Consider the following 26,441-nt stretch of genomic DNA (forward strand, 5'->3'; position numbering starts at 1 on the left):
CGATAGAAGCTACGTTTAACTCGGTTGCTCACTTCGCGCTTCTTGGTACGAGCGCGTTTAGTAAGTTTAGGGGGACAAAGTATATACGAAGAAAATAGATCAAAAGGAGAAACAAACCTACACGGTTGTAGCCTTGTGCATAAGTACACCCTACACACTCCGGGGACATTAATGGAGCGCCTTTTAAACGGCGCTCTTTTCTCGTCTCCTTCGTCGCTCGCGACTGCACCGACGCGATACCGGGGCAATTAGACGCGCCGGTGGCTTACGGCGCTAAAGCAGTCCCTGGACGGGCGCGTCGCAGAAACCGATCTCGTAATCGGCTGACTTACGTCACACGTGGACGACGAGTGGCTCGAGTGCGAGCGGACATCCTTGGGGCTGCAGGTAGGGCTTGCCGAGGTGCGAGTCACCAATTGTTTGGGAGACAATTATATGCGTAATTCATGGAAATTTCTGCAAGATGGCTGCTGCCAGTCTGCGACAGAAGAAGAAGAAGAAGCGCTTAAAGGTTACTTACTACTCGTCGAGGTTGACATTGAGACTCTTGTCGGGGGAGTAGGGTGGCCGTAATATATGTAACCCCGCTGAGGTAATCTTACCCTTATCTTTGCGCCTGGGTGGACTCTGCACGGTCTGTCCTCGGGGTGTATACGTAACGGCGCATTCTTGGCTGTCCGTCTTCTCCTGCCCTTCTGGGCTCTGTACGTGAAACGTGCGCCTCGCTATGAAGATGTACCGTATACACAATAGGCGCATTATAATGACGCCTGTGCTGCAATCTTCTTATACGCCGGGTTGGTCTTCTGTTTTCGCTTTCGCGACCATGCGACATAATACCCCCCCAAGGAAGATGTTGTTTGGAGCTAAGACGCATTGCGCGCTATGATGCGCGTGTTTTGTCGAGACTAGTTTGCGTATGAGAGCCGAAACCAGCAGGTCTTAACGGCGGCGCGCTGTCGCGGGGCAAACGCAGCGTTTTGTGTAGCTGTGGAGCTACGTCGAGGCACCGTGGCGGTAAGACTCGGCGTACGTGATGCTTTCCTGGACCCTATTGAACTTCACCTGTAGAAGTGAAGTTGCCAACGGAGGTGCGAACCAAACTGCGGGTGCACCTGCGCGTACGTCTGAAAGCCGAGGACAAGGCAGGGTCTAGCCGGGCAGCGGCTCGTCGCATTCCGACGTTTCGGCCGCGAAGAGCAGTCGCGACGGCGGCTGCGGCCAACCTTGCGTCAGCGTCGGCGCTAGACAGGGGCCCGCGGCGCAGACAAGGCGAACGCATACTGTCCTCCCTCCCGCACGGGTGCCTGATTAGCCGCAATAAAGGATTCCTCCTCCAGCCGCGGCCGCCACGCAGACCCGTGCTTCTTCCCCGCCTCCTCCACCGTGAGGCGCACACGCACAGCACAAACACGAGCTCGCTATTCTTCGCCCAGAAGGTCACAGCAATCGGCCGCCCCTGCCGCGGCTCTTTTCTGTGGAAACACCTTCGCCGCGAAGGCTGAGTCAGGGGAGTGCGTCCTTAACGGCGCACGCTCGGAGACAATCGGCGAGCCGCTTTCGTTGTCTATTCCTCTCTCCCTCTGCGCACGCTCTTTTGTTGCCACCATTCGTCGCCTGGCTTCGGCCAGGAATACACGCCTCGCCCGTCGGCCGGCGCGTGCGTGCATGGTGGGGCGAAAAAAGCAGCGATGCCCCCCCTTCCCCCGTTGTTGTCCTGCTTGCGCATACTGCTCGTTACGTGCAGCTCGGCGGCGAGTGAAGCTGAAGAAGCGTCGCCGCAGCGCCGACGAAGAGCGGAGAAAGAAGCCGCAACGTTGCCACTGCTCTCTCCCCTCCTTCTTCTTGATCGTCTCCTCTCTTGTGTTAGCGATGATGGCGGTTCTTCCATGGACGACGCCACCCGCACCTTTTCGGCGCCTGTCTTTACGACCGCCGCCGTGCGGTTGGAGGTGACCGGTAATGGCACCGCCGCGGTTGGGAGGGGGGCTACTACACACACTGTACACACGCTGTACACCGGCTCTCGATGGCCGTGCCAACGGCAGCATGGCTTGTCTCGCACCGTTGCTCCCTGCCACAGCCACGGCAATACAGGTGCGCCTGTGTTTGTGCTGGCGCAGCTGATCTCTCCCACGGCCGCGTCCAACCGTCAAGCCGCGCTCTGAAGTATCCGTACGCGCCGTCTTTTTCCCACGATAACGTGCTGCCACACTTGGAAGCTATCGAGTTTATTGAAATTAATCTGACCATCGAACAACGTTGCAATAGTTCTGTTGTCCTGCCAAGGAAGAGGCGGGGGGGGGGGGGGGGGGGTGATGTAGAATGAGTTCGCCAAGAATAGATAACTTTGTCAGATGCAACCGAAGTAATATCCTTATAGCTCCAAACAACAATAAAGAGCCTGCCGAGTCAAATATTTCATTCATCTGTTATATGAGCATTGATTTTACAGTGCATTAGAAAAAAAAATTGTCCTTTATGACATCTGCTTCTGCTAACTTTTCAGCGGCAACCTTACGAAGCTTTCGTTAATCACGAAGCCAGTTATTTTGTGCGTTATCTTACTCTATCCTACTCTTGGTTTTGAACGCGTTACTTTGTTCACCGAGGCGCGCTTTCTGCTTTTGGCTGTCGTGCGAAATTGAGTGCTTGTCTGTGTGGTGTCAGACCTTTGAGCCTGTCACAAGCGCCACAGTTTCTTGTAGTTAAGTTTTATTTATTGCATCGCTATGGTGGAACAACTGCCGGCAGATTAACCCGAGGTTAATCCCACCTGCAGCTAACAGCAATCTGAACTTCGAAAAAGGATGACGCCAGTCAGACTAAGCACGCGCGCGTTTGAAAACAAACTTATCTATTTCTTCCGCAAATTACGTGTGCGTGGGCATCTCACAAACCTTCGCCGAGTCCCGCTCAATAAAGAAACCGTTTCAAAGCTGCCTGATCCTCTCGGCTTCTTCGTTTTCCGTTTTTTTTTATATCACACAGTCTCTCTGCCACACTTCGTTTCTGTATTTTTTTATTTTCTTTCCTCGTCAGGGTTTGCAAGGAATCGAGGCTCGTCTTCTCACTGTGAGCTCCATTCTTCGTGCTCTCCTGTTCCTTTCTCGCCGAGCCAACTCGCGCGACTCCATTGAGAAACGCGCGCTTGCAGAAACAAACAAGCCCAGAAGGACAACACGCACTGGTTCGTTTCTTATTCATACTTTCAGAGAAAACGGGGGGGGGGGGGGGGGGGGGGGGGGCGGAAAAGGAGTCCCCGGTGTGGTTTACTTTCTCTTCGTCTTGTTTTTTTTTAATTGCTTTCCTTTGCAGCTCTCGCACACACCAACTCGCTCCTCGGCTCGTGCCCACGAGGAAATAAAAAAAGAAAGAGAACAGGCTAAAGGAGGAGCAGGCACACAAACCGCTGCAGGGCCTCGGTTCCACCGCCACCACCTGACTTAGCACTGCGCCGCCGCGATTCCTTGAGAGGGAGGTTGCCGAGAAGAAGCGCTCACGGCAGAGCGCAAGTGGAGCTCCGCTCTGAAAAAAAAAAAAAACGAAAAAAAAAACACTCATAACAGGAACCGGAGCAGCCTCAGCGACGGCAGGCTTGCCCCAATCTTCAAAACTCGACTCCGTATTGTGGCGATCATGATGATGATGATGGAGGCAGGAGAGGAGGTCAGGGGTGTACGGAGATGGGGGAGGGGGTCACGGTTTTATCCCTTCGGTGGGGAGCCGAGCACTTCGGGGCTGGCAGAGGGGTCGTAGAGGGGTGTCGCGGGAGGGTAAGGAGACGGGGAGACCTGCCTCCTCCTCCCCCTCACCGGATGTGACGGCCGTGTTCGTCTCTCCGGCACTCTCCGCCCTACTCGCGTCTCTCTCTCTCGATCTGGCCGTGGTTCAGGTGTCGTTCGTCTTCTTCACTGTTCTTCCCCCCCGCTCCTGAAGACCGCGCCGCTTTCCTCCCCCCTTCCCCTCTCGTCTAGCGGAGCCCTTTCCTCCTCTCCTTACACACTTTACTACCCTACTACAACTACAACTCCTCTCCATTGACATTTCGAGGGTGAGGAGGACGCGGCGTGAGTGGTGCGCCTGTAGCGGCCGGCGAAGTAGCAGCAGCAGCAGCGCGCGAGACGAAGGAGCCAGCGCGCCTGGCCCGCCGTTGATTGGAGTGGTGGTCGGTGGTGGTGCTCGCGTCCTTACTGCCCGGCGGTCGTGGCCCGCTTTGCTTGCTTCCGGAAGGTCGGCGCGGAGCCTCTCGTTTCTTCCCCGGTTCGGGCGCCCGTAGGATTAAACCCGTACGTGACGGCGGCCGCCACCGGTGCTGTCCTTGACCGTCGAAGCCCGCGCACGATTGACCACCGCCGGCTTTTCCCCTTCTTCGCCGCCGGCCCGATGTCGTCAGCCGCGGGTGTCCCGTGAATGGAGGAGACTAATCACCTGTCTGGATCGCCGCCGGTGCTTCAGTCGACGCTGCGCCGTCTTCGAGCCCCCACCGCGAGCTGCTGGGCCCTCCGCGCCACTCAGGCCCACGACCGACGGAACTGTTTGGCGATGGATACGTGTGATGGATTACGGCAGCCGTGCCCACACTGAGCGCGCGACCTGATTTGACGGCGCCGGTTTTTTCGCCCTTGAGAACCCAGCGAGCAGTCGCTTCGTTCTCGTTGCTCGCCAGGTCGTCGAAACGTCCGTGAAAACGTCGGTGATTCAATGTGCAATTCTCCCAGAGACCATTCTCCTCCTACGGTTGCCTTTGGGTGCGATTCGTCAGTTCCGCGGCTGTGAGGAATCCAGCTGTCAGGAAGGTCGGAGCTTGCTACGCAACAAGGCGAAGAATCAAAATACGTTGGAAGACGAGTTTCGATGACGATGGTGCTTAGCGAAGACATGCCACGACCACTGGTCAAAGTTCGGACGCAGATGCTTCCCCCCGGAGGACCACCGTCGCCCGATTCGACGCCTCCGCGATTGACGCGGGAGCCGAATAACAACTCTACAGTCAGTCACCATCACCACAGCCACAGCGACATCTCTAGAACGGACTTCAAGATGCGACCCTCCGCCGGCACCGAGGAGCGCGCTTCACAAGACCAACAAAGGTGAGCGGAGAACTGACCAAGGAGTCGAGATGTCATAAACTGAACAATATCTGTAACCCTGCGCTTTCTGACCAGGATTTGGTCTCACTCAGTGCATGCTACGATACTTGGCTAGATAAGGTGTCTGGAGATAAACAGGCTGGTACATTAAGCTCAGTTTCTTGCTTCTCGAATTAGCGCCTTGGTCTGACAATGTGAAAATGGCGCCAATCGTTGACCGAATTAGGTGCCGGGCGCATACCTGTTACGCAATTGCAGCTGCGTCATCGAAGAATAGGGGATGCGCTGTTGTTTGGTTCATAACAGAAAAGTAAATAATATAGAACGTCTCCAAAGAAAAGCCTGATGTACCGCTATCGCATGTCCTCCTCATTTCCGGACAGCGTGTATCTTGTATGTTTTCTCTTCCCGCATTGTGGACTCAAGCGCTGCGAAGTACTAATGCACTGGATATGTAAGGATTCATCCTAAAACCAGCCAAAAGACACAACACAGCTATAGGAGAAAAGAAGGAATACGAGACAAGGCTTGTGCAGCATCCTTGTGTCGTGTTCTTTTTTTTTTCTACTAGCTGTGTTGCGTCTTTTGGCTGGTTTTAAGTTTATTGAGTACCAACTCGCACAGTGGTCAGCCTTGTAAGAATTCATCCTCAGCCTAAATTAGTTGTGCGACTCTCCATTGGGACTTGGAGCAAACGCATCGCGCCGTTGTCTGTCTCACTCGCAAAAAAAAAAAAAACATCTCCAGTTGCTTTTTAAGTGACGAAAAGAGAGTTCGTCTGGCGCAGGGCACCGACGCCTCCGCGTAATCAATTCGCGAAGGATGATACGAGTCTTGGCTTTGAGCGGGAGGCAGGCAGCGACGGCGCACACGCCCTGATTTGCATGCGGGCGCTGCTCCTCGCGACACCTTGAATGGAAAACCTGCGCGCGTGCGCCGTTGCTCGGGAGACGGCGGCGCCGCCATTGTAGCCGACATCGACAGGAAACCATGGATGATGGACGAGTGCACGCGTACCCCCGCCGCTGCCTGTCGCACGCGGCGTCTTTCCCTCCACCTCCGGGCCCCTTAATCCGATCCGCATTTCCTCAGAGTCGACGCAATGGCGGGCGGGAAGCGGCGATCGACGGAATCTCGTTTTACGCGTATTTCCGTTCGCAGGGGCATTGTTCCAGCTCGGCGCACGCCTTGGGTACGAATGGCGGACCAGCGGCTCTTCTCCTTTTTTTTTTTCGATCTTCCGCCCTGTACCTGTGGGCCTTTCTTCGCTGTTCTCCTATCCGCACGTGGGGCAAGCGTGCCTCGCTGCCGGCCTGTACTTTGGCGCGCGGATAATTAGTGTGTCGAGTCACGCTTTCCGTATGGCCGAGAGAGAGCGCCACCTTTTTGGGGGGTCCTTGGGCCACACGGAACCCCGGGTTTCTTCTTTTTGGGGCTTGTGCCACGTGGAGTACACCGGGCGCCGTTGTCGCGCTTGGTGAGGGAGGAAACTGGCTGCTAGGGTGGGCAGATAAGGACCTCGTTGATGACGTATACACGACGTCACGCTTTCCACTGCGCTCTCGCTATCGACAGTATTCACAGCGTGTTCTCGTTGGCAGGATATTGGCGCGTCCGCACGATCTGTCCGTGCCGGACGCCATGGCGCTCCTGTGGCGATGCAGTGAACGAAATGGCATCACACGATATGCGCGCCACTATGGAGGAATGAAAACTCACAAACCGCAACCACATTTATCAAAACGATTAATGTGTAGGGCGGATATATATATATATATATATATATATATATATATATATATATATATATATATATATATATATATATATATATATATATATATATATATATATATATATATGTATATATATATATATATATATAGCAGACAAGGTAAAGTAAATGAGGGGCCCGTTTGACAAACTTATGATGGGAGCCAACAGTCACCGAAACCAAGGTGCATAGGGGAACGTTTTTTTTTTAATGTCTTCTGCTTATCAGTGGGATAATATTACTTAGATTAATAATCTATGCACCTTGGTTTCGGTGACTGTTGGCTCCCATCATAAGTATATATATATATATATATATATATATATATATATATGCGCAACAAAGTGAGTGCTCATACTCTGCGCAAGAAAACTCGCTCTCTGCAACCAGTATATTGTAGTAAAGTGTTAGGAAGATTGCGTTTGTACATCACGCTAAAACTCGTTCAGGGGTGTCTGTAGGTTGTTCTCACTCTTGAAGATCGTATACGTGCACGCGAGTAGCGCGGCATCCGGGCGCCTCTGCTTCAAATTCGTCCTCATTGCCCTCGCAGCGTTTCAGGAGCTAATCAGCTGCTTACATGCATGCAGGGCAATGCTGTTCGCCGTCAGGGGACAGAAAAAGAAACATGGCCGCGGGAAGTCCCGTCAACGGCGTTTCCGGTCATTACCTTACGCTCCCTTAAAGTCGCCCTTGGTCAATGCTGGATGCGGGGCGTATTTTCTATGTTCAGTGTGACTAACGAAGCAGCGCTTATTTTTACCACTTGCCCGTTTCTTGCAGTCCCTTCGTGAAGAATCACTTTGCGAGGGATTCAGTTTGGCGGGGGAATTACTTGCCGATCTACGCGACACAATTGCACTGTCTGGATGCAGCCACTGACGCCGCCGCTTGGGGCGGCGCACTTGTTTTCAAACACCAGGCGTCGTCGCGCTCACGAAGCACGTAGCTCGATAGCGCTTTTGTTTCGTTCGCTCGGTGGGAGCCATGCGGCGGTGGAGAAACCGCTCATGTGACTCCGCGGGTGCATTCAACTATTGCTTATTTTGAAACCCTCAGATTTGATAGGTTTTAACATGCCTGGGTGTAATGGTGCCAGTGAGTTCGTAAAAGCGAGAAGAGGAACATGAAAGAAATTGCAAAGGTTACCACGTGCTTACCTAGCTGCGTTGCTCTCACCGTGTTCAATTTTTTTTTTCTCCTGGAAAACAAGCTGCAACGTAAGTTGTTTTTGCACATTCCGCTGTTTTCTGCGATAAGCTCGTTTCTGCTGGCTTGCACAAGCATCTCTCATTTGTGTCGAAATGACGTGACTTGCTGACATACTGTTTGTTCATTTTTCTCGTGGCGATTCATTGTCGCAAGAGCAAAACCGGCGCGTTAGTAAAATACACCAATGCACCGCAGTTCTTAATTTCTGCTCACGGTGTAAGTCCGGAGCCGTACCACTCCGAAGTCGGCAGCGCCCCATTCAGTTTACCATTTCGCGGGTGTTGTGGTCTCATCGGGAAGCAAGGACAGGTGCGCGCGGGGTTAAAGATACGGTGCAGTTACTGCATACGGACATGTTACGGAAAATGCAAGGCGCAGTTACAAATTATTATTGTTGAGGCGTCGTGCTGAAGACTCCGCGTCTTTCCGCTCTCTACATTCTGGGCAGACAACACACTAAGGACATAAAGATCGTACCGCACGTGTATGATTAGGAGCATGTCTTGAACAGCCCTTTTCAGCTCCTGTGTATAAGGGGCCCGCGTAGATTACACGACGCAAGACGTACGCACTCATCTTCAGCGTCGCTAACCTCATGAAAAGTGCAGGAATACCGTGGCCCGCTCTGATGAACAAGGCTCTCAAGCGGTGCCCCGTAGAGCAAAGGCTCAACTTCGTAATACTCTCTCGCTAACATGCGTAATATGCGTTCGTCCCCCTAAGCATCAATACAAGTCGCTCCGCCGGGAATTCGGCGCACGGCCAGGGATGGCAATGCTTATCCCTAACTAACCTTTATTGGCTCGGAACCAAGTGGTCCAGATATCTAGCCGAAGCCTTCCAGTGGTAGCGCTACAGCCGCGAGTGGCCCGCTTGATGGACGGCGTAGTGGTCGAATTAAGGTCATTGTCTCTAGTTGAGCACGTGGGGAGAGGGTGACCCTGCGCGAGCCTATGAGGCCAGCTGACTCATCAATTGAACGTGCGTTCCCAGCAGCAGCACCAGCCGGGCGTCCAGCGTGGGGGCCCCCTAACGTCGTTAGTGGAGTCGGCCCGACAAAAGAGCGCCACGCGGCACCGCTACGGCTTCCCAGTGCCGCGCTGCCCCCGCACACGTCTTCTCGTGGCAGGGTCCCAAGCCTGGCGGCGGCGCCCTTTTGTGAGCGAGGACAGTGCCGTCGGGAAGGGAGGATTCGCGCGTGCGCCCAAGGCAACCCCCCCTCCCCCGCTGGCTTTCCAGTTTTCTCCGTGCCCCTTTGGCGCCGCGCGGTTGTCCACCCTGTCTGGCTGCCGTTCTTTAGGGTGATAATCTCCAGAAGCGCGTGCCGCTTCGCTCTTGTCCAGCCGGCTGGATGACCACCAGGCATGAGTGCAGGCAGCACGAGGCGTAAAGAGTGAACACGTGCTGGATAGAAGGGAGACGCCGCTTCTGCCCTCAGTGCACAGCTGGGCTTCCTTTCGGTTCGCTACAAACCATCGAAGCAGGGTTAACCTTCTGGCCTGAGCTCTGGCGCCGCCAATTGGAAGGCAACGTTCATGTCTGGCTGCGCATATTGGCGAAGCTGGATTCACTTTGCACTGGTTTTTTTTTTTAGCCACGAGAGAGAAGGAGTGGGGCGCTCAGTAACAAGGACCCGATGTCTTCGCTAAGTTGCTTTTATAAAAATGAAACGACGGCCGATACGATGGCTGCGGCAGTGGCGTGAAGGTCGCCTGTCATCCCTTGGAACTGGATGCCTTCCATCCAGTTGCTGGCGTTACCATTCATCGCGGTTGCGCAGAGTTCAAAGCTGGGGCACGGTAATCTGATCACGCCTTGATATGGTTGCGGAATGGCAAGATCGAAAGCACGAATTCCGCGCGCAGTCTGTGTTTAGACTGGTTTCGCCCGGCCATGTCTCTTCAGCACTGCTGGGCTGTACGGATCACTGTGTACACTCGAAAAGGTCACCCTTCTTCTTCCCCTGCTGCCGATGGGGTTCGGCCAAGCTCTGCAGCGTGCATTGAGCGACTGCTGCACCCTGGCCCGCAAGAGCAACGTGGGCCTTGCCGTCATGCTTGGGGGCCCACTCGCCCGAGCCCGGTCTTCTCTGCGCTGCTCGCTCCTTTCAGCCCGCTGCAGCCGCTGCACAGCCGGGGAGGCTCGTCGGGCGGCAGCTGTCGCTACGTGTTCGGTTACGCGCTCTCTAGAGGCGACCTTGGAGCGGGCCTTGCCTCGAGTGCACGGTTGGGGAGAAACCATTTTTTAACCAGCCCGTTCCACTTAACGCCTCCTCTCCGCTTGCACTGTCTGGCGCTTGTGCACGTGCGGGCATTTTCTTTTAGCCTGCCTTTTTTGTTTCTTCATTCTGGGAAAGCACTCGGGCTATCCTCGGCCAGTCGATTGCCGACATTCCAGGGAGAGTTCTTCGACGACAGGCTGCAGCGCTCGTTTATGTCTGCTTCGTCAAACGGGAAACGAGGCTGCAACCGTTGCACGTGCAGACACCTCCGCTGCGGCCATTGAGTCCCGCGTGATCACTGCTATATTTAACTGCAGTTACACGCGTTCCCCGCCTTCATGCCGTGCGCACATTGTGAACGACCCATATATCGCACATTTCGAAGTGTTCGCAAACGGTCGTGGCATAAGCCAGACAAGTGGCTGTGTGTTCGCCGCTTCGAGCGGCAGGTAAAATTAATGTAGAAAAGCGGTGGCAAAAACAAAACCCGGCGTCGCGCTCTCGACGTACAGTGTCGGTGCCGTAACGAGAGAGAGAGAGCAGTGAATGATAGTGAGGGGGGTATGGAGAAGGGCGTCGCTATACGCAGCCAAGTCCTTTCCTCCAGTGCGCTTGTATGGCATGGCGCTGTTGCAGCCACACAGGCGCGCAAAATGTGCGGCGTGGCGACATCGCCAACACAAGCAGCTGCGAAATAAAGCGGACTCTCGCCGAACGCGGCCACGCCATATCTGCCTGCTGCCGCCGCCGGGGACAGCTAGTTCTGTGGCAGGTGGCACCGGGGTCGGGAGCCCGTGGCTGTTACAGGCAGTGTGTAGGCGACGTGAAAGTGGATGGGCCATCGCCACAAGCGGACATGCAAAATGTGCCTCTCGCCAAGGGACGACGTCGTTGATGCGCTCTCGCGAGACGCCCCGACTGGTTGCCGCGACGCTTCGACGAAGACCTGGGATTACGATGGCGAGAGTCCTAGTACCGTCGTCCACCACTGTGCGGCGCCGAATCGTCGCTTTTTACTCGAGATTCGTCGTACTGAGTGAGTGGCGGAGTCGCTGTTGCGAAGCTGCATGCTGTGGTTGCGCAACGGGAAAAAAGGCGTGCACGTGCGCGAGCCTGATTGAGGATGCATGGTTCGTTAGCCTTTTCGATTTCGCACCTTTTTCAGAGCCGTCGCCTCAAAAAACAAAACTAAGTACGCGCACACACAGAGAGCCCGACAGAAATGGCAGCACAGAGTTTTACGTGTGTTTTTTTTTTTTCGTCCTTCCGAAGGTGGTTGGGGCGGTAATGTTTGCAACATATCAAAACATTGTTGTTGAGTTTGACTTCAGAACCGTGGCGATATCGAATTTATGTTTATAGGAGGAACTTGCAAAGTATCGCGTCAAAGTCAGTTATAAACTCTGCAGTCGTGGTTTGTAACACCGCTCGGAAAAAAAAAAAACAACTGTGAATTAAGTTTACGTTTGCATTGGTTTGTACGAAGCACGCACACTGTGTTAGCTTATTCGAATTTGACAGAAAAGCGCACGACTCAGCTATTAAGAAAGTCTCGTGACGCTTTCTTTCATTCTCACCTCCTTTTCTTTCTCCTCCTCTCTTATTCCTTCATTTTCTTTTTCTCCATGTCATGCGCTTTCGTTCTAAAGCGCTGTTTTCCCCTCCGCTTCCTAGAATGAACTATTGTCGTTTTCATTGCAGCGAGGCCTCTCTCCCTCGCGTTTGCCTTTTCTCTTTATCTCGGGCCATGCATGGTTTCTACCCGTCTTTTCTTTGTTTTAAAATCGAGCTTCCCCCGTCACGCTGTGGGCCACAGCTCTGCTCTGACTGCGCTCGACCATATGGCCGGCTCGCTTCTGTGGACACGCTCCCTGGTCTTCCCTGCACCCATCTCGGCAGCCGAGTGTCGAAACAGACCGAGCGCCCCTTCTCTCTATCTTCGCTGAAACAAACACGCTCACGCACAAACTTGGAGAGGGGGAAACAGACGAACACATGCGCGCGCGTGGTGCCGCGCTGGTGGTGCAAGCACCAAAACACGCGCGCCCTCAAACCGGCGCATGCTTGCGAGGCTCTCTCCTCCCTCTTTAACCGGGCTCCGCGGCATTCTGGGAAAAACCGAAAGGAGCGAAATTTCACGGAGTCAGACGCACCAGGAGGGCGCGGCAAGCACGAAGAGAGACACACACAAGTGCGTCGCGCCGTTGTGGATTGGCAGGCTGGAAGCCCCAGAGGTGCAGGCGCAGGACTGGTCGTGGAAGGCACCGTGTGTAGACGTGTGCCGCACGAATGAGCAGACGTCTCCTTAGGGCGTCTGCTAGCCTCCGCTTCTGTTTCTAGTTTTTTTTTTTTTTAGTCCAGGAGTTTCGGGGAGTGTTTCAGGGGCAAGCTAGCACTTTGCGTATCGTGTGCTGCAGAAGCTTTCACCTGGTCTTTTCTTCTTTTTTTTTTTTTGGAACATGCGCGATTCCAGATAACTGCACATTCGGCTCGAAATACACTATCCTTCCGAAAATACGGCGACTTAGCGTGTACGAGTGTGGAATGAATGGGGTTCCCGCAGAAAGTTGTAGCAACTGAGAGGGTCTCATATTCTTATTCATGTAACGCTCATTATCGTCGTAAATTTTATGCAGAAGAAGGCACTACGCGAACTCTGCCGGGGCACCCTGCGTGAGTAATGTGTCGCATTTAGAGGAGAGCTTGCGATGCTTCTCGCGAATCGTTTGCGAATCGCGTGTCCCTCACTCGTGTTCGTTCTTGTGAGCCTTGAGAATGGGAGGGAACCCCCTCGTGCGCAGATATGCCGAACGTGTGGTCACTGCCGCCAGCTCGTTCTTCGTAGTGGCGGCACACGCACGACTCAAGGTGGCCTAGCTCTGATACTGAAATACAAGAAACACTGCAGGGTTCGTAGCGATTGCTGTTCACTATACCACGATCGTAAGACAGTCCTTACTTCAGGCGAGTTCGAGGCTCCCATATATAATTTATCGGAAGACCAGTACGTTTCTCTTTCAGTTAAAGTGGCAACTAATAAGATTCGTTGGGTGACGACGCATGTCTGCTCTTGACGAAAGTAGGTGGCGGCGACCAAAAGAAAGATGATGAAAAGACGTTTCGACTCCCCCAGGAGAGCCTTGTTCACAATGAGCTGTCCGGGTCGCCAAAAAAACGTAGCGCCTTGTCTGAGTGATGATTGGTTGGCCGTACGTCTGGCGAATATGAAGACGCGAACTTTGTGAACAAGGGTCCCGGGGGGAGGCGAAACCTATTTCCATCAGCTTTCTTTCGGTCGGCGCCATCTACTTTCGTCATGTACCATCCCGACCAGACATGACACAGTCAGACCCTTGACTTTAAATGGCTCGTCTTGCAGCTGACGTTTCATCAGGAGTCATAATTTCCAAAGTCGTATGCGGCGCTTGGTATCGCCATGTATTGCTACCTATGTGTCTGGGGAAATTTGCAGAAAACTTTGGCGTAGGAGACGGGATGCTAACGTGGCTTGTGTCCAATAAGCGCTTTATGTGTCATTAACCATGCATTTCTGTGACTTTTTTCGTCCGAAAAACGGGGTTCCGAGTGGTTTTCCTATGTATTCTCGGGAAAGTGACCTCCCCCACCCCGCTTCCCTATACATCCGCCCCTGAATTACAGCTATCACTGTCTGCATCATCTTTGCACCAGTATACTGTTTAATGATGAAGCGCTTCGGGCGGAAGATGTTGAGCTCTTTATAATTTCAATCCGACCTGGGATTCACTCACCTTACCTTGTCTGGCTTGACAACGCTTGGTACTGAGCTTGTATTAGATTGCATCCTGACATGGCAAAGTCTGTATCGGTGCGAAAATTTTCCTTCAAGATTGCCGATGACGGGTCAGTGAAAAAGTAAAGAAAACAACTTTCCAGCCGTTCATCGCACCCCCAGTTTTCCCACCGTGTCCGCCGTTCTCTCTTTAGACATGTCCGGTGTTTCGACACGCAGGACACCTATTGCAGTCATGGGAGTCGCGTCACGTCCTGCCATTAGTTACAAAGACATAAAAAAAGCAAAAAAAAAGAACCGAAAGCGAAAAAGAAACCAGTTCGGCTACGAGTGGTCAATCGGGCCTTTTCAATCAGCACTTTTTCCATGATTTTTCTTTTTTCGATCTGAACTGCGACATCTTCGTCGGAAACACGAGGGGTACGATTTTCTGCGCCTACTTCTTCCCCCGTCAACGCTGCCTTTTAACTCTCCCCCTCCGCTCGCGCTCTCTTTAAATCCGGTGTAGTTTTAAAGGGCCGTGAAAAAGCGGTGAGGATAATACCGTTTCGTCGCGCACGCGGAAGGGATGGAAGTCACAGTCTTAATCCCAGCCGATGAAAGGAAAGAGTTATGGAAGCGAAGTCAACTTCTCACGTTTCCCCCACTGCGTCCAGCTCGGGGAGGCAGGAGAGCTCCGCGTCCAGGCGACTGGCTTCGCGGGCGTTTAAGCCCCGGGCGGAGCTTACGCGGGGTGCGTGTCTTTATAAAGACACGGCTGATGTAATCGTGGCACGCACAGGGACCGACAAGAGGGCTCTGAAAGCGGGGCGCCCGTCCCGGTACGCTCGAGTGGTTACCGTCGCGTATTTATCTTTTTTTTCACATATCTTTATTTGTCGACAGCCGGAGCTCGTGAAAAGGCTGCAATCGCTGCCCTCGAATGATTGGGAAAGGGCTAGAAAAAAAAATAATGAGAAAACGCGGCTGGCCGCGACAGATGTGGTGCGGAAAAGTTGCGGAAAAGTTTTTTTCCAGGCCATGGCGCGACGCACCGGCGTGAGATTGAGCTCTCTCACTCGACCCTTTGACACCGCGGGAGTTATATATATGCGAACGAACACTCAAAGTACGGGAAACCATTGGGTCAGAGAGGGCAGGACGATCACTGTGACCAATGGGGACGCAACTTGGTCGGCGCTGTCATTCGCATCTTATATCTTCCGAATGTTTGTTTCTCCTTCTACAACAAACTCTGGCGTAACGTTTTCTTTTTAATTTTTTTTTCTGGTTTTGCTACTGCGTCGTTTGAAAAGACTTTTCCAGGTAATCAGTGAATGGATTCACGGCACATGACCAGACACTTGGGCATATGCAGGAAAGCTTTGTTTGTTTCATCGACAGTAGCTGTTGTCACACTCTATTCATTATCAGTATACCCGTAGTCAGCTCAGCTAGGCGAAGGCAAATTGTCTCCAGCTTGTTATAAGCGCAATACACGCGGCAGAGCGGCTTCCTCACGGTTAGGAGGCCGTGCAAAGTGGTGGCGGCGGCATGCTTCGTTCGTGTCCACCGGCCTCCTGCTGCGGCCGGCACCAGGCAGCAGGTGCGCAGCGGATGAAGCGAAGCTGAACGCAGTGGCGCGGAGACCGTCTCGCGCCGCGCTCCGGAGCATCAGATGATGCGCGCACAGTCGCAGACTCCCTTTGCACATGTCGCGGAGGTCTCCTCTCCATCCCCGCCTCCATCTCCTCTCTCTCCGCCCATGGCAAGAAGGCGGCCAGGCACGGCATAAGGTCGAGAGGTGGTCCTCTGACGCGCCGTGCGCTTGCCAGGTGGTACAAAAGAACCATGTGCGTTGCGCGTCGGCGCGGGGGACCTCCCGCCAACTTAAGGGAGAACGAAAGCGACATGTTTTGAATATGCGGCCTGACTGAGCGATCGACTTCACCAAGCGCTGTTTGCCGGCAGTCACGTAGCAGACTGTAATTTGTCCACAGTGGCCGGTGTGCTGCTAGTCATGTAGTAGAGAAAGAAGAACAAGAAATAGTGATAGAAAAATGCTTGCAACTCGAATGGGGGACGCATAGTCGAATACAACTCAAGAACGCACCGGCAGACGCCCCTCAAAGGAGAGCCTCCAGACAATGGCGTGGACTGATTTCCATGACCTCGCTGTTAATTTTTTTCCCGCTGCCAGCCCCTGCGATGTGGCATTAGTTGATTAACCGTGACGGCATGACAATCGGTTGACGCCATTGCTCTTTTAAGGGGCCCTTGCCGCTGCCTTCTTGAGTTGTATCATGGTGTAGACGCTGTTGCGAAGATTGGATGCTGCGTGGGTGCAGTGAAAGGAGCGGCTGCTACACTAATGTTTTCCTTTTTTCGCGCATGAGAAAGTAATAAGTCTCTCGCATGCACCCAAGCGCAGCTATACAACTACAAAGAAAAGCTATACAGCTTTCACGCACATTTAAACATTCGATAAAGTCGGCGATATGGCTGCTTGAAAAACTTTTCGTCATGCTGATTTTTAGACCGGCACACTTTTCCAGCGCCTTTCTTGCACGACATCTAATAACACCTTAACACACTGACTGCTGGAAACACAGATCACAACTGCTGCCGGTCTGGCTTTTCAACAGGGTACACGCTTGTAGAAACAAAGACGGCAGCTGCAGACCGTCGTTGCTTTTTAGCATGCATAGCTGATTTTCCATTCGTAGATGGATCAGCCCGTATTTGTTCAGCAACTGGCTGGTTTAAGACTGCAGCTTTCGGCCCCTTCGCATCCGCACGGTTAGCTTGGGTACCACCGACAGGCGGTGCCGCTGTGAGGCCCATCCGCCCACGTTGAGTCTCCCCTTTCCACCCCTGCTCTTCCATGCCGGCCGCTCGTATGAGACCAATGAGTGGCATTGGGGGACACACTTTGGGTTCTCACCCATGGTTTGGGGCCCCGACGGGAGGCCAAGCCCTACATGTGGGCTACGCGCGCCCGCCCGCGGCGCTTTCGCTGGAAACGTGGCGGCCGTCACGGTCTTCAGTGGCTGCTGTTCGCGAGGCTTCATCAGAGAGCCCCAGCACGGCCTCCATACCGCGGGTTCGTCAAGTGACTCCGGTGCGCGCCACTTAAAACCCAAGCGGCTGCGTGGCGGCGGACGGTTGAGCCAGCTCAGGCTTCGCGTGGAAGCCCCGTGTGGTCTGCTGCTTTGGCAGCTGATGGTTGGAGAGTGCACGCAGGAGTGGATGAATGAAAACTACGGCTGAGCGAACGAGGTTTGGGGTAATCCCTTGTACTACAACTCACTCTATGGTGCCAAGGCCCCTTCGCGCGCTTATTTACAACGGAGGGTGGAGGCGGATTAACCGGAGAGCGGCTCGATGGGCTTCACTCGATCTGCGGCACAGTCATGTCCGCGGGCGCACTTGTGCAGGCTGAAGTGCGCGTGTTTTATTTTGCTTACGTGGCGCTGCAGGCTCCACATGATATCAATAGTACACCCTATTCAATAGAAAGTCCGTTTCTTGGTTCTTCGAGAGCAGCGCTTTCGTTAGAAATGTTACATTTAGGGTTTATCAGGATAAAACTGGAGGCATACTTCATATATGAGTAACATAAATGTACCGAGAAAGTAAACCAAAACTGTGACAGGAATGTGTGTGATGCAAATATGCGATCAACAGCCGACCGCGTGAGGCCAGGCCGACATCGCCCGTCGTTTTATTTATGGCGCTTCGGACGCGGGTGCATTCGTAACGAGCAAACTCCCGCTTGGGGGCGTCCGCGCCGCTCCTCCCCGGCTGTTCTCTGGTCCGCTGCCACTCGACCTGGTGGCTTGGTTTCACGGTCGTCATTCTCCGCGCCCGACAAGCGGAGGTGGCGCGGCGAAGATGCGCGAATTGCAAATCAGACCCCGCGACGTCGTCGCTCAGCCTGCCAGCCTCCCCAATGTTCCGCGATTCTCGGTCATAAATAAGGGGTCCGCGTGCCGACAGGCGTCGCCTTCGGCTCCGCCAAGTCGGCGCCTCGTCGGTGCCTACCTCCCGCTCCTTTCCACTACGCGTCCCATGGATGTCCGTTGCGATCGGCCGCACAAAATCTTACGTCGGCATCGCTGAACGCCTGGCATGTGCGTGCGTGAGTTTGCGCACGCCTCTCTCTGCTGATGCACTGCCTGCGTCTGCGCATGACTCACCTCTCTGAGGCGCCTACTCCGTATCGCCGTCAAACCTGTCCTATCGTCGCTCACGGCTACCTCTTCGGTTTGTGTATTTCATTTGCTTTTCAACGCGACGACATGCATTCACTCGCTGCGCAACGTTGAAATATCGCGAGAACTTCGCGCTCTGTTTGTTGTTCTTTTTTGTGGTGGTGTGTAGGAGGCGAACGGGGAATATCGTGAGTCAGGCTTTGAGGGGGGGGTAGAGAAAAGAGCGCGCGTCGGCGATTTGCATGCAACCACGAACTGTCGTCTCCCGACGATTAGTTAACATTCTCTGCGCGTAGGCTCTCGCGGAGTTTCACATTCTTCACCCGCTGGTGGTTATGAGTTCCGCTTACTAAAGCACCCCGATAACAAGAATCCTGCATATAGCGTTTGCCCTTAGGTACTAATTGAGGCGACAGGAAGTAGGTATACCCGCTCCCACGCACCTCTTCATCAATTCAGGGAATGGTCTATTGCTTCATGTATTATTATTTTCAGCCTCAGCTATGGTAATATGTATCTCATTCAACTTTGTCATGATTAGGCTCCATTATTTTACGTTTTGCTACCTAAGGAAGTGATTATAGAATAAAAAAGCATAAAAAATATCGCGCTTGGATTGGCTACTATGCAGACCGTGAAACAGGAAGATAATTAGGGATGAAAGGCACTAGGGGCATGAGAAGAAGAAAGAGAATGGTGCCACAGCTGGACCAAATCTCGGAAAATATAACAGAGTCCACGGGAGTAGCGGTCTCCAAACTTCATGATGTCATCAAGGACACCAGTAGACAAATAAACCAACAATATGGTTCAGGCAACGCTAGTTAGAATAAATTAATTGCACGCAGTCAGGTGTATTGTTCTTCCTGTTTCGTGCCTCCCTCACGTCTGTGCAAAGCGCGAATAACTGGAGAGGAATTTTAAATTGCGTAATATCCTGCATGAAATACTTTAAGGAGTAAGCGCGGGTCCTCTCACGTAGCGTGGAAAGCGCCATATCGCGAATTAACCAACACTGGTGAAAGTCACTGAAGTGGCGAGTGGAACGTGCGGCAACTATCGTTCCAACAAGGCACACGAAACACGGATACTATATAACATGATTTGAACTTTTGGCATGCTTGAAGGTCATCGCGACCCAACTCAGAAGACGTGGACACGAGACACAAACAGTTGAGCGAAACTAGGAACTCTAATCATTAATCTTTTGAAAAAGAATAGCATATAAGTTATTTGGCTCTCTCCATCGCTCTACTCCTTTGTCCACAGCTCCTATCCACCAGTTTTGATTAGCACACTTCTGAACACAGCTTAGGGTTCCGTGTCCTTGAAGATGCGTCGTAATGAGAACTCTCGGCTCCTCCTCAGTGTCTGTGGCCCGGTCGACCCTGATGAACTCTTCGCTCGCACATCTCGCGCCGAATCTTCGGGCTCAGCTGGGCCGGGGAACCTGCAGATACACACACACAAAAAAAGAAATATGTGGGACAGAAGCAGCCACCAAAAAAAGGCTGCCAACGCACAAGGACATCGCGTGCTGAGCGCGATTGCCACCTTCCACCAGACTCCCTCTTCCGGTGGTGGCGCGACTGAGAAAACCATCGCTGGGCCGTTCTTACGGTGTGGAATCGGAGCCCAGCCGTTTTCTCTCCCCCCCCCCCCCCTTTTTTTTTTCGGCGGCACAGTTTTTGCTTGAAACGGGTCCCCGCGACTTCCGCAGGAAGTGAGGGGGAAAGGAGCATGGGCGAGGAGTCGGAGGAAAGGAGGCGAGCCATCAAAGCAAAAAAAAAAAAGGAGAGAGAGAGCGCATGAGCCGGGGTGCGCACGCATCCACGAGCAACTCGCAAAGCTTCATTCACATGGTCTTCCCGTATGCCGAGCCTTTCCTTTTTCTTTTCTTTTCGCGCTTTGTGTAGACTTTTACTTCCACCGCGGTGCGGCGCCACTACTGTCTCTCCGTCAGACAGGGTAGATGGCTGGGGTCGTCACCAGACGACTACTACTACTACGATGACGTAGTGGAGAGGGGCTTCGAGTATTGCCGCCTGAGTACGGGCGCATAAAACGAGAGGGAACGTGAAGCGAAGCATGCAGGAAAGAGTCAGGGGAAGGGAACAGCGTTGGGTTGACGGAGGTAGCAGGCATAGATGTCTACGGCTCTGGAGAGGAGGGAGCGGTTGGGAGATGGGGAGGGGATTGGAAGAGGCGAAGGAGAAGAAAAATCTACGGAGATCTGCTCGCCGCCACTGCTGCTGTTCCTCCCGTACGTTTTTCACCTGTGCCGCTTTTTCCCATGGCCTGTGACCCACTCCTCCGACTTCCCACGGTTCCCAGAGAAGAGGGAACTGCTCGGCGACGCTCGGCAGCTTGCCGGCATCTGAGCGCGCGTGCGCTTTTCCTCGCGACCAAAGCAAAACAAGAAGCCGCTGGAAGACGAAGGAAAATAAGAGAAGCGATGTGGCCCGAGGTGCTGCTGCTGCTACTCCTTCTCTCTCTCGCTTTCGCCCTTTCCTCAGCCGGTGCCTTCGTTGCGTATCGCCTGCTGCTTCCCCCTCTCTCGCCTCGCGGCGTCTTCGTCGCTTTGAGGGTAGTACTACTACGTCGGCCGCCGTAGTAAGATATTTTTGTTGGTTTTCCTCGTCGTCTTCCTCCGGGCGATCCATGAATGAAAGCGTATAGTAGTATCCGAGTGGCGCCGCCCCCAGCGCATGTGGATCGAGCGAAGAGCGGCGGCGTAAGATGCGTGAATGAAACTGGTTTCCATGCCGGAGCTTTCACTCTCTCCCTCGTCTGTTCCTCCTTTTTTGTTTCTCATTCGTTTCCTTTTGCCGTTTCTTCTGCTAACTTCCTCGCCGCCTGGCGCGTAGAACGGGAACTTGTTTGGCCTCTTTGCGGACGTCTCCACTCGGCAGGAGGCCGTCGTCTTCGTTGTGTGCCTTCATCGGTCATTCTTTTTGCTTTTGTCTCTACAGCGCTAGTTCGAGCGTGGGGCTATTTCTCTCTCTCTCTCCTTACACGGGCCGCGTTTATGCATGTGTACGCGCGCGCCTGCGAATTTGTTTGTGTACGCATGTCTGCGGCTTTCGGATCGCGAGCGAATCGACTCTCGCCTTCCCGGCGGGTTTGGCATAAACGGCTATCCCTTCTCTTCGCCGACCGGATGTGGCTGGCAGAAGCGGCGGCGCCGATGCCGTGTGTAAATAAGCGGAATCGGGGTAACCGAAGAGAATCGCTTCGAAACAACGCGCGGTTTTATGGGCCGAGAGTTCTCGCGCATCCGCAGCCTTCTGCCTCTTCAAATTTTCCGCTCGTTTTCTTAGCCCGTTAACTGAGAGCGTCGAGCAAGGTCTTGTGGTTTCCTGTATATCGCAATAATGCTTGCCGGCAACAAGTTTTCGAGGTCATCTTTGCCAACAGATGTCGCGTAATGCGTCCAGTTCCAACCGCACGAACATTCGCTCAAAAAATAAGATGAGTAGCGAAAACAAACAAGTGTTGTTGTGACCGGCTGATATGCCTTTCGATTTGCCGGCACTCTATCCCGCATTGTGGCTATGCCAGTATTGTGCATTCAATGCCCTAACACGAGATAAAGTCGCGCTAGATATGGCATATCTGCCCCGAACGTAACCAAAATTCGGTTGACAGCTGGTTTCCAGATCCCTTGAGGTAATTAGACGCCTATTTCTGGAAGTTAGCGAGATTCAATCGTATGTTGTTAATGGACATCGTAATTGCACCTACTAACACTTCACTTCTTCGCTTTAACCAACAAATTAAAGTGAGCTGGCTAGCACTTGCAATGCAGTGAGCGGACGGATGTCTAGCGTTGCTCACACGCGCACCTGTGAATTGTGTTCGACAGCTGCTATAAGTCGTTCGAAATATGGTGAAATTAAGGATTTCGTCAGCTTCCTTGAAGGTACTTTCAAAACGCCTGTACTTTCCTGATTGTCGTGTCCAGTGCTGAGCAGTCATTGCTGAACTGGAAGCGGCATTTTAAATTTCACGCCTACCTAGCAGTTGTGGGCTACATGTGACTCAGCTGGAAAGCGTCGCTTCCTATTTTCGCGTAGGGAATCGATAGAACAGTATCGCGCCCTATATTCCAGCGGATGCAAGCGCACGGACCTCCCACGTCTTGAGTAAACGAACAAATTCTGCCCTACAACTACCTCCCTTCAAAGTACCGGATTTCTGCACCACGTATGAAGAGCTTTTAGCGAAAACAACAGTTTTTTTTTTCCTCTCTGTCTCGAAACGGCATTTCTTCCCCTACCTCACTCGCAAGACTCACTCTCACGTGGCTGTCAGCGACCAGTCTTTCAGCACCGGCTCCCGCACAGACCTGGCTTTCGCAGCGTCGTCCTCGCCTTCGCCAGTGTCTCCTCGCGAGCGCACACACACACCGGGCGGCTGCTGTCACTCGCCGCCTACCGACTCTCGCTCGCTACTTGCCGGGCGACAGCAGCGAAGAAGGGGTCAGCCTTGTGGAGCTACCTCCCTCCTACGACTGCCGTACGGGCACCATATGTTGCCGCGATGCTTTCGTTATTTTTTTATTGCTTCTGCTGCCGAGTCTGACACGCACCGGCTACGGCGGAATTTCGGTACGGTGGGGGTGAGGGTGCGATGGCGGCTCGGTGCGTTTCGCCCTCTCTACAGCTGGTTTGAATCGCCTAGGGGATAAGTCAGGAGCACTGCGCGGACCGGCTGTACTTGGATTTTGGGTGCACGCTTCTCCGGTCTCATAGAGGTCGCACGGAAGTGCACAAATGGGCGTACGTGTCTTACCACTGCGCAACCTTGTGAAAGGCCCCGCTAATATGCGGGCGTCGCTCCTGATTGCCTGGTCTCGATCGCTCAGGCCTCTGCAAACGAAGCACCTAATTGGGGCTACAACTTCCGTAGAGAGATGAATAAAAGAACTAAAGGCGTGTAACACTCCTCCGCAAACGCCACCTAGCTAACGAACTTGATCGAGCTTTGTCTCCAGTCCCCTAATTTGAGGCAGTCATATGCGACACTGGACGAGGTACTAATTCGTGTCTATATATAGGTCATTATTATTAATAATAATAATTGGTTTTTTGGGGAAAGGAAATGGCGCAGTATCTGTCTCATATATCGTTGGACACCTGAACAGCGCCGTGAGGGAAGGGTAAAGGAGGGAATGAAAGAAGAAAGGAAGAGAGAGGTGCCGTAGTGGAGGGCTCCGGAATAATTTCGACCACCTGGGGATCTTTAACGTGCACCGACATCGCACAGCACACGGGCGCCTTAGCGTTTTTCCTCCATAAAAACGCAGCCGCCGCGGTCGGGTTCGAACCCGGGAACTCCGGATCAGTAGTCGAGCGCCCTAACCACTGAGCCACCGCGGCGGGGATAAGTCATTATCCCACTGACGTATGTCGGCTGCGAGGTACACGCTTAATAATTCCCGCCACTCAGCGTGATTCCGGCAATGGCAACCACTAGCCAATCAAAAAACATGCACTTACTATGCAAGCAAGAGAAATAAAACCGAAGGGGGTTCTGAACAGGTTACTGAACCTGTGAGAAATAAACCATCGTAATAGTTAGGTCACATGCATATGAACATCTGTGCCTAATACAGCCCCTCTGCATAGAGCGAGAGGCCCAGAGTCGTACTCCGAAAACAGTCTTCCCTACGCCTCCCCTAATTACCTACTTTATTTTTGTCGTGGTATGACGTCATTTAGACTAGCATGACGTCACTAACCGCGTGGAATCGATCAGCGACACGAAGCGCAGGTGCCAATGGATGCGTGGGGGTTGAGAAAGCGAACCGAGCAAGCCAAGGCACCGAAGCCGCCACTAACTGGATCACGCGCACGATAAAGAATTATATCGGCCATTCGGCAGATTTTCGGGCGAACTCAGGATTGGCAACGAGGCGCGGGGTCCGACGCAATAGGAGTGACGAGAGAGGAGCATTAAGCCTCGAAAGCACTGAGGGGCAATTTCTGATCGCTCATTACGTGAACGATACTCTAGCTATGCTAATGGTACTTGAGAAATCCCTATTACACTGCACACGATTTGCAACTTTGACGAAATGTGCCCTTGGGCCCCTTGAAGCAGGCGGTGAGCCACTCCTCCTGGCAGTGCGTTGAACTCAGTGAAATGAGCGGCGTCCCCCTCTCTTCGTCTCCCTGGTGTTCGGAACGCCCAAATGAGAGGGCGCCGCGGCACAGAGGTCAAGGGCGCGTCCTTTTTTTTTTTTCCCCTTCTGCAAGCCCTCTGTCGGCCGACTCAACCGCCCTCATGCTGCGGCCGCAGCTGCTTCGAGGGGAGGGGAAAGTTCGTGACAGGAGCGCTGCTCTTGGGCTTCCTGCACGCTTCTTTTACAGGTGCGGGTCTTTGGAGCAGAGTCCGCTCGAAAGATTCGGATCTGTTCGCGAGCAGCTGCGCACCATCACTGGTCGTGGCGGCCATAATGACCGGGTGCCTAATATAAGAAGAAAAATTGTTTGAGCAAGATCGTTGCACACGGCACCACTTGACTCCTCTGAGTGCGCCGACCTTCTGTTCTCGAAGAAAGTTTACGCTCTGTTTTCAGTCACAGTTTCAGGTGCTTTTCTTTTCGCATAATTTGACACTGGGTGGCATATTTTAGACTAAACTAAGGTGGTTACTTCACGTTCGATGAAATTTAGCCAAAAGTAAGGTAATCGCAGCAAAGCCAGAATTTTTGTGCACGTCAACGCTAATGCGTAGATGAGAAAACGAACGTAAAGGATGCAGCGCTTCGTTTGTTTGCATTCTTTGAAATGGGCTTTTCGGTAGGAAAGAGGAAGCACCAAGCCTATGTTCGTGTTTTTTAATGCTTTCTTAGCCCCTTCATCGTGGAATCGTTTTCGCAAAGAATCTTCATTACGCGATTTTCAAGTTTTGGAGGTCGACGTCCAGCCCTTTTCGACATCTGTCATGCCGTCTGGGGTGCCAGCCACGCTCGTTCGCGAAGAGATGCCCCCCCCCCCCAACACACACACACACACACACACACACACACACACACACACACACACACACACACACACACACACACACACACACACACACACACACACACACACACGCACACGCACACACACGCACACACACGCACGCGCGCGCACACGCACACACATGGCGCGGCCAAGACGGCGCCAAATTAAACCAGATGACTGCATAGGCAAGCGCGGCACGCATACACACACAGAGAAATAAAATGGGTGCGCGTGGACTTGTACGTGTGTTAAAACAGGCGAACACCAGCTGTCCTCAGCGTTGTTCCATCAACCCAGAAAAGGCAGGTGGGAACCCTCCCCAGCGAACGCCTGTTGTCGCAAGCATGCAGTTGCAGGTGTTGGGTCGGCCTCGCAATGGGACATGAGGCAGTTCACAGAGCGGGGGAGGGAGGTGATAAAGGGAAGGAGGGGGCCCTGTAGAGCAGAAAGTCCAAGGAGAAAACCACGGCCTAAGAGAGAGAGGTGAGGGGTGGGGGGAGACAGAACCCTAGCATGGCCTGCGGCCCTCTCTGTAGTGGCGCTACGCGAACCGTGTCTGATTGGTCGATTTCGGCCACGTGAGCCGAATGTCTTTACGCGACGTCGTTACCGCCAGCAAGCAGCAGCAGAAGGTACGGCCGTCGCCAACGGCCCGAAGGCCAGCCCCCGACTGCATGCGCCGTCATCTAGCAGCTGTCGCCGCCGAAGCATTCTGCGAGGACGAAATGCGATTTGATACGCTTTACGAAGCGGCGGGCTTCTGGCTCTGTCGACCGAAACGTCGCGCAAGCGAGCGAAAATGAGATCGGGCGGGCTCTGGAGACGGCGGCGATGAGGTTATCGGTCTTTCCTCCCTGCCAGCGCCCCATCACAGCCTTGGTTTCCTCGTCTTTTCTCTTTTGCTTTTCCTCCAGCAGCGTCGATGACGACGTAATCTGCAGTCTGTTCATGCAGATACCTAACATGAATTAAGTTCCGTATGTCTGTTTGGCAAACTGCTTTTCACCCTGGGTGCTCAGTACCAAATTACGGTGCGTCGTTCAGCTGTCATTCCAGAGGCCCGATTCCGGTTGCTTAGGCCTGAGAACGTGCGGCGACAGCTGCAGAAAAAAAAAAAATGGGCGCTAAATAAATTCCTGGTGGAATCTTTTCCCGACAAGTTC

The 26,441-nt window shown here is 53.3% G+C and overlaps 2 protein-coding genes across 3 annotated transcripts in view; one reads left to right on the forward strand and one right to left on the reverse strand.

Annotated features, from left to right (window-relative positions):
• Window positions 1-26,441, forward strand: part of LOC144136366 (transforming protein p54/c-ets-1-like) — a 131,296-nt gene that overhangs the window by 56,791 nt on the left and 48,064 nt on the right.
• LOC144136367 (uncharacterized) overlaps window positions 19,439-26,441 on the reverse strand; it is a 32,178-nt gene continuing 25,175 nt past the window's right edge. For both annotated transcript variants that reach the window (XM_077668638.1, XM_077668639.1), the window contains exon 2: window positions 19,439-19,715. In XM_077668638.1, coding sequence (XP_077524764.1) covers window positions 19,577-19,715 — 139 coding nt within the window. In that variant the 3' untranslated portion in view covers window positions 19,439-19,576. The remainder of the gene's footprint in view (window positions 19,716-26,441) is intronic.

This window comes from Amblyomma americanum, chromosome 6, assembly GCF_052857255.1.
Source record: "Amblyomma americanum isolate KBUSLIRL-KWMA chromosome 6, ASM5285725v1, whole genome shotgun sequence".
NCBI classification, from domain to species: Eukaryota; Metazoa; Arthropoda; class Arachnida; order Ixodida; family Ixodidae; genus Amblyomma; species Amblyomma americanum.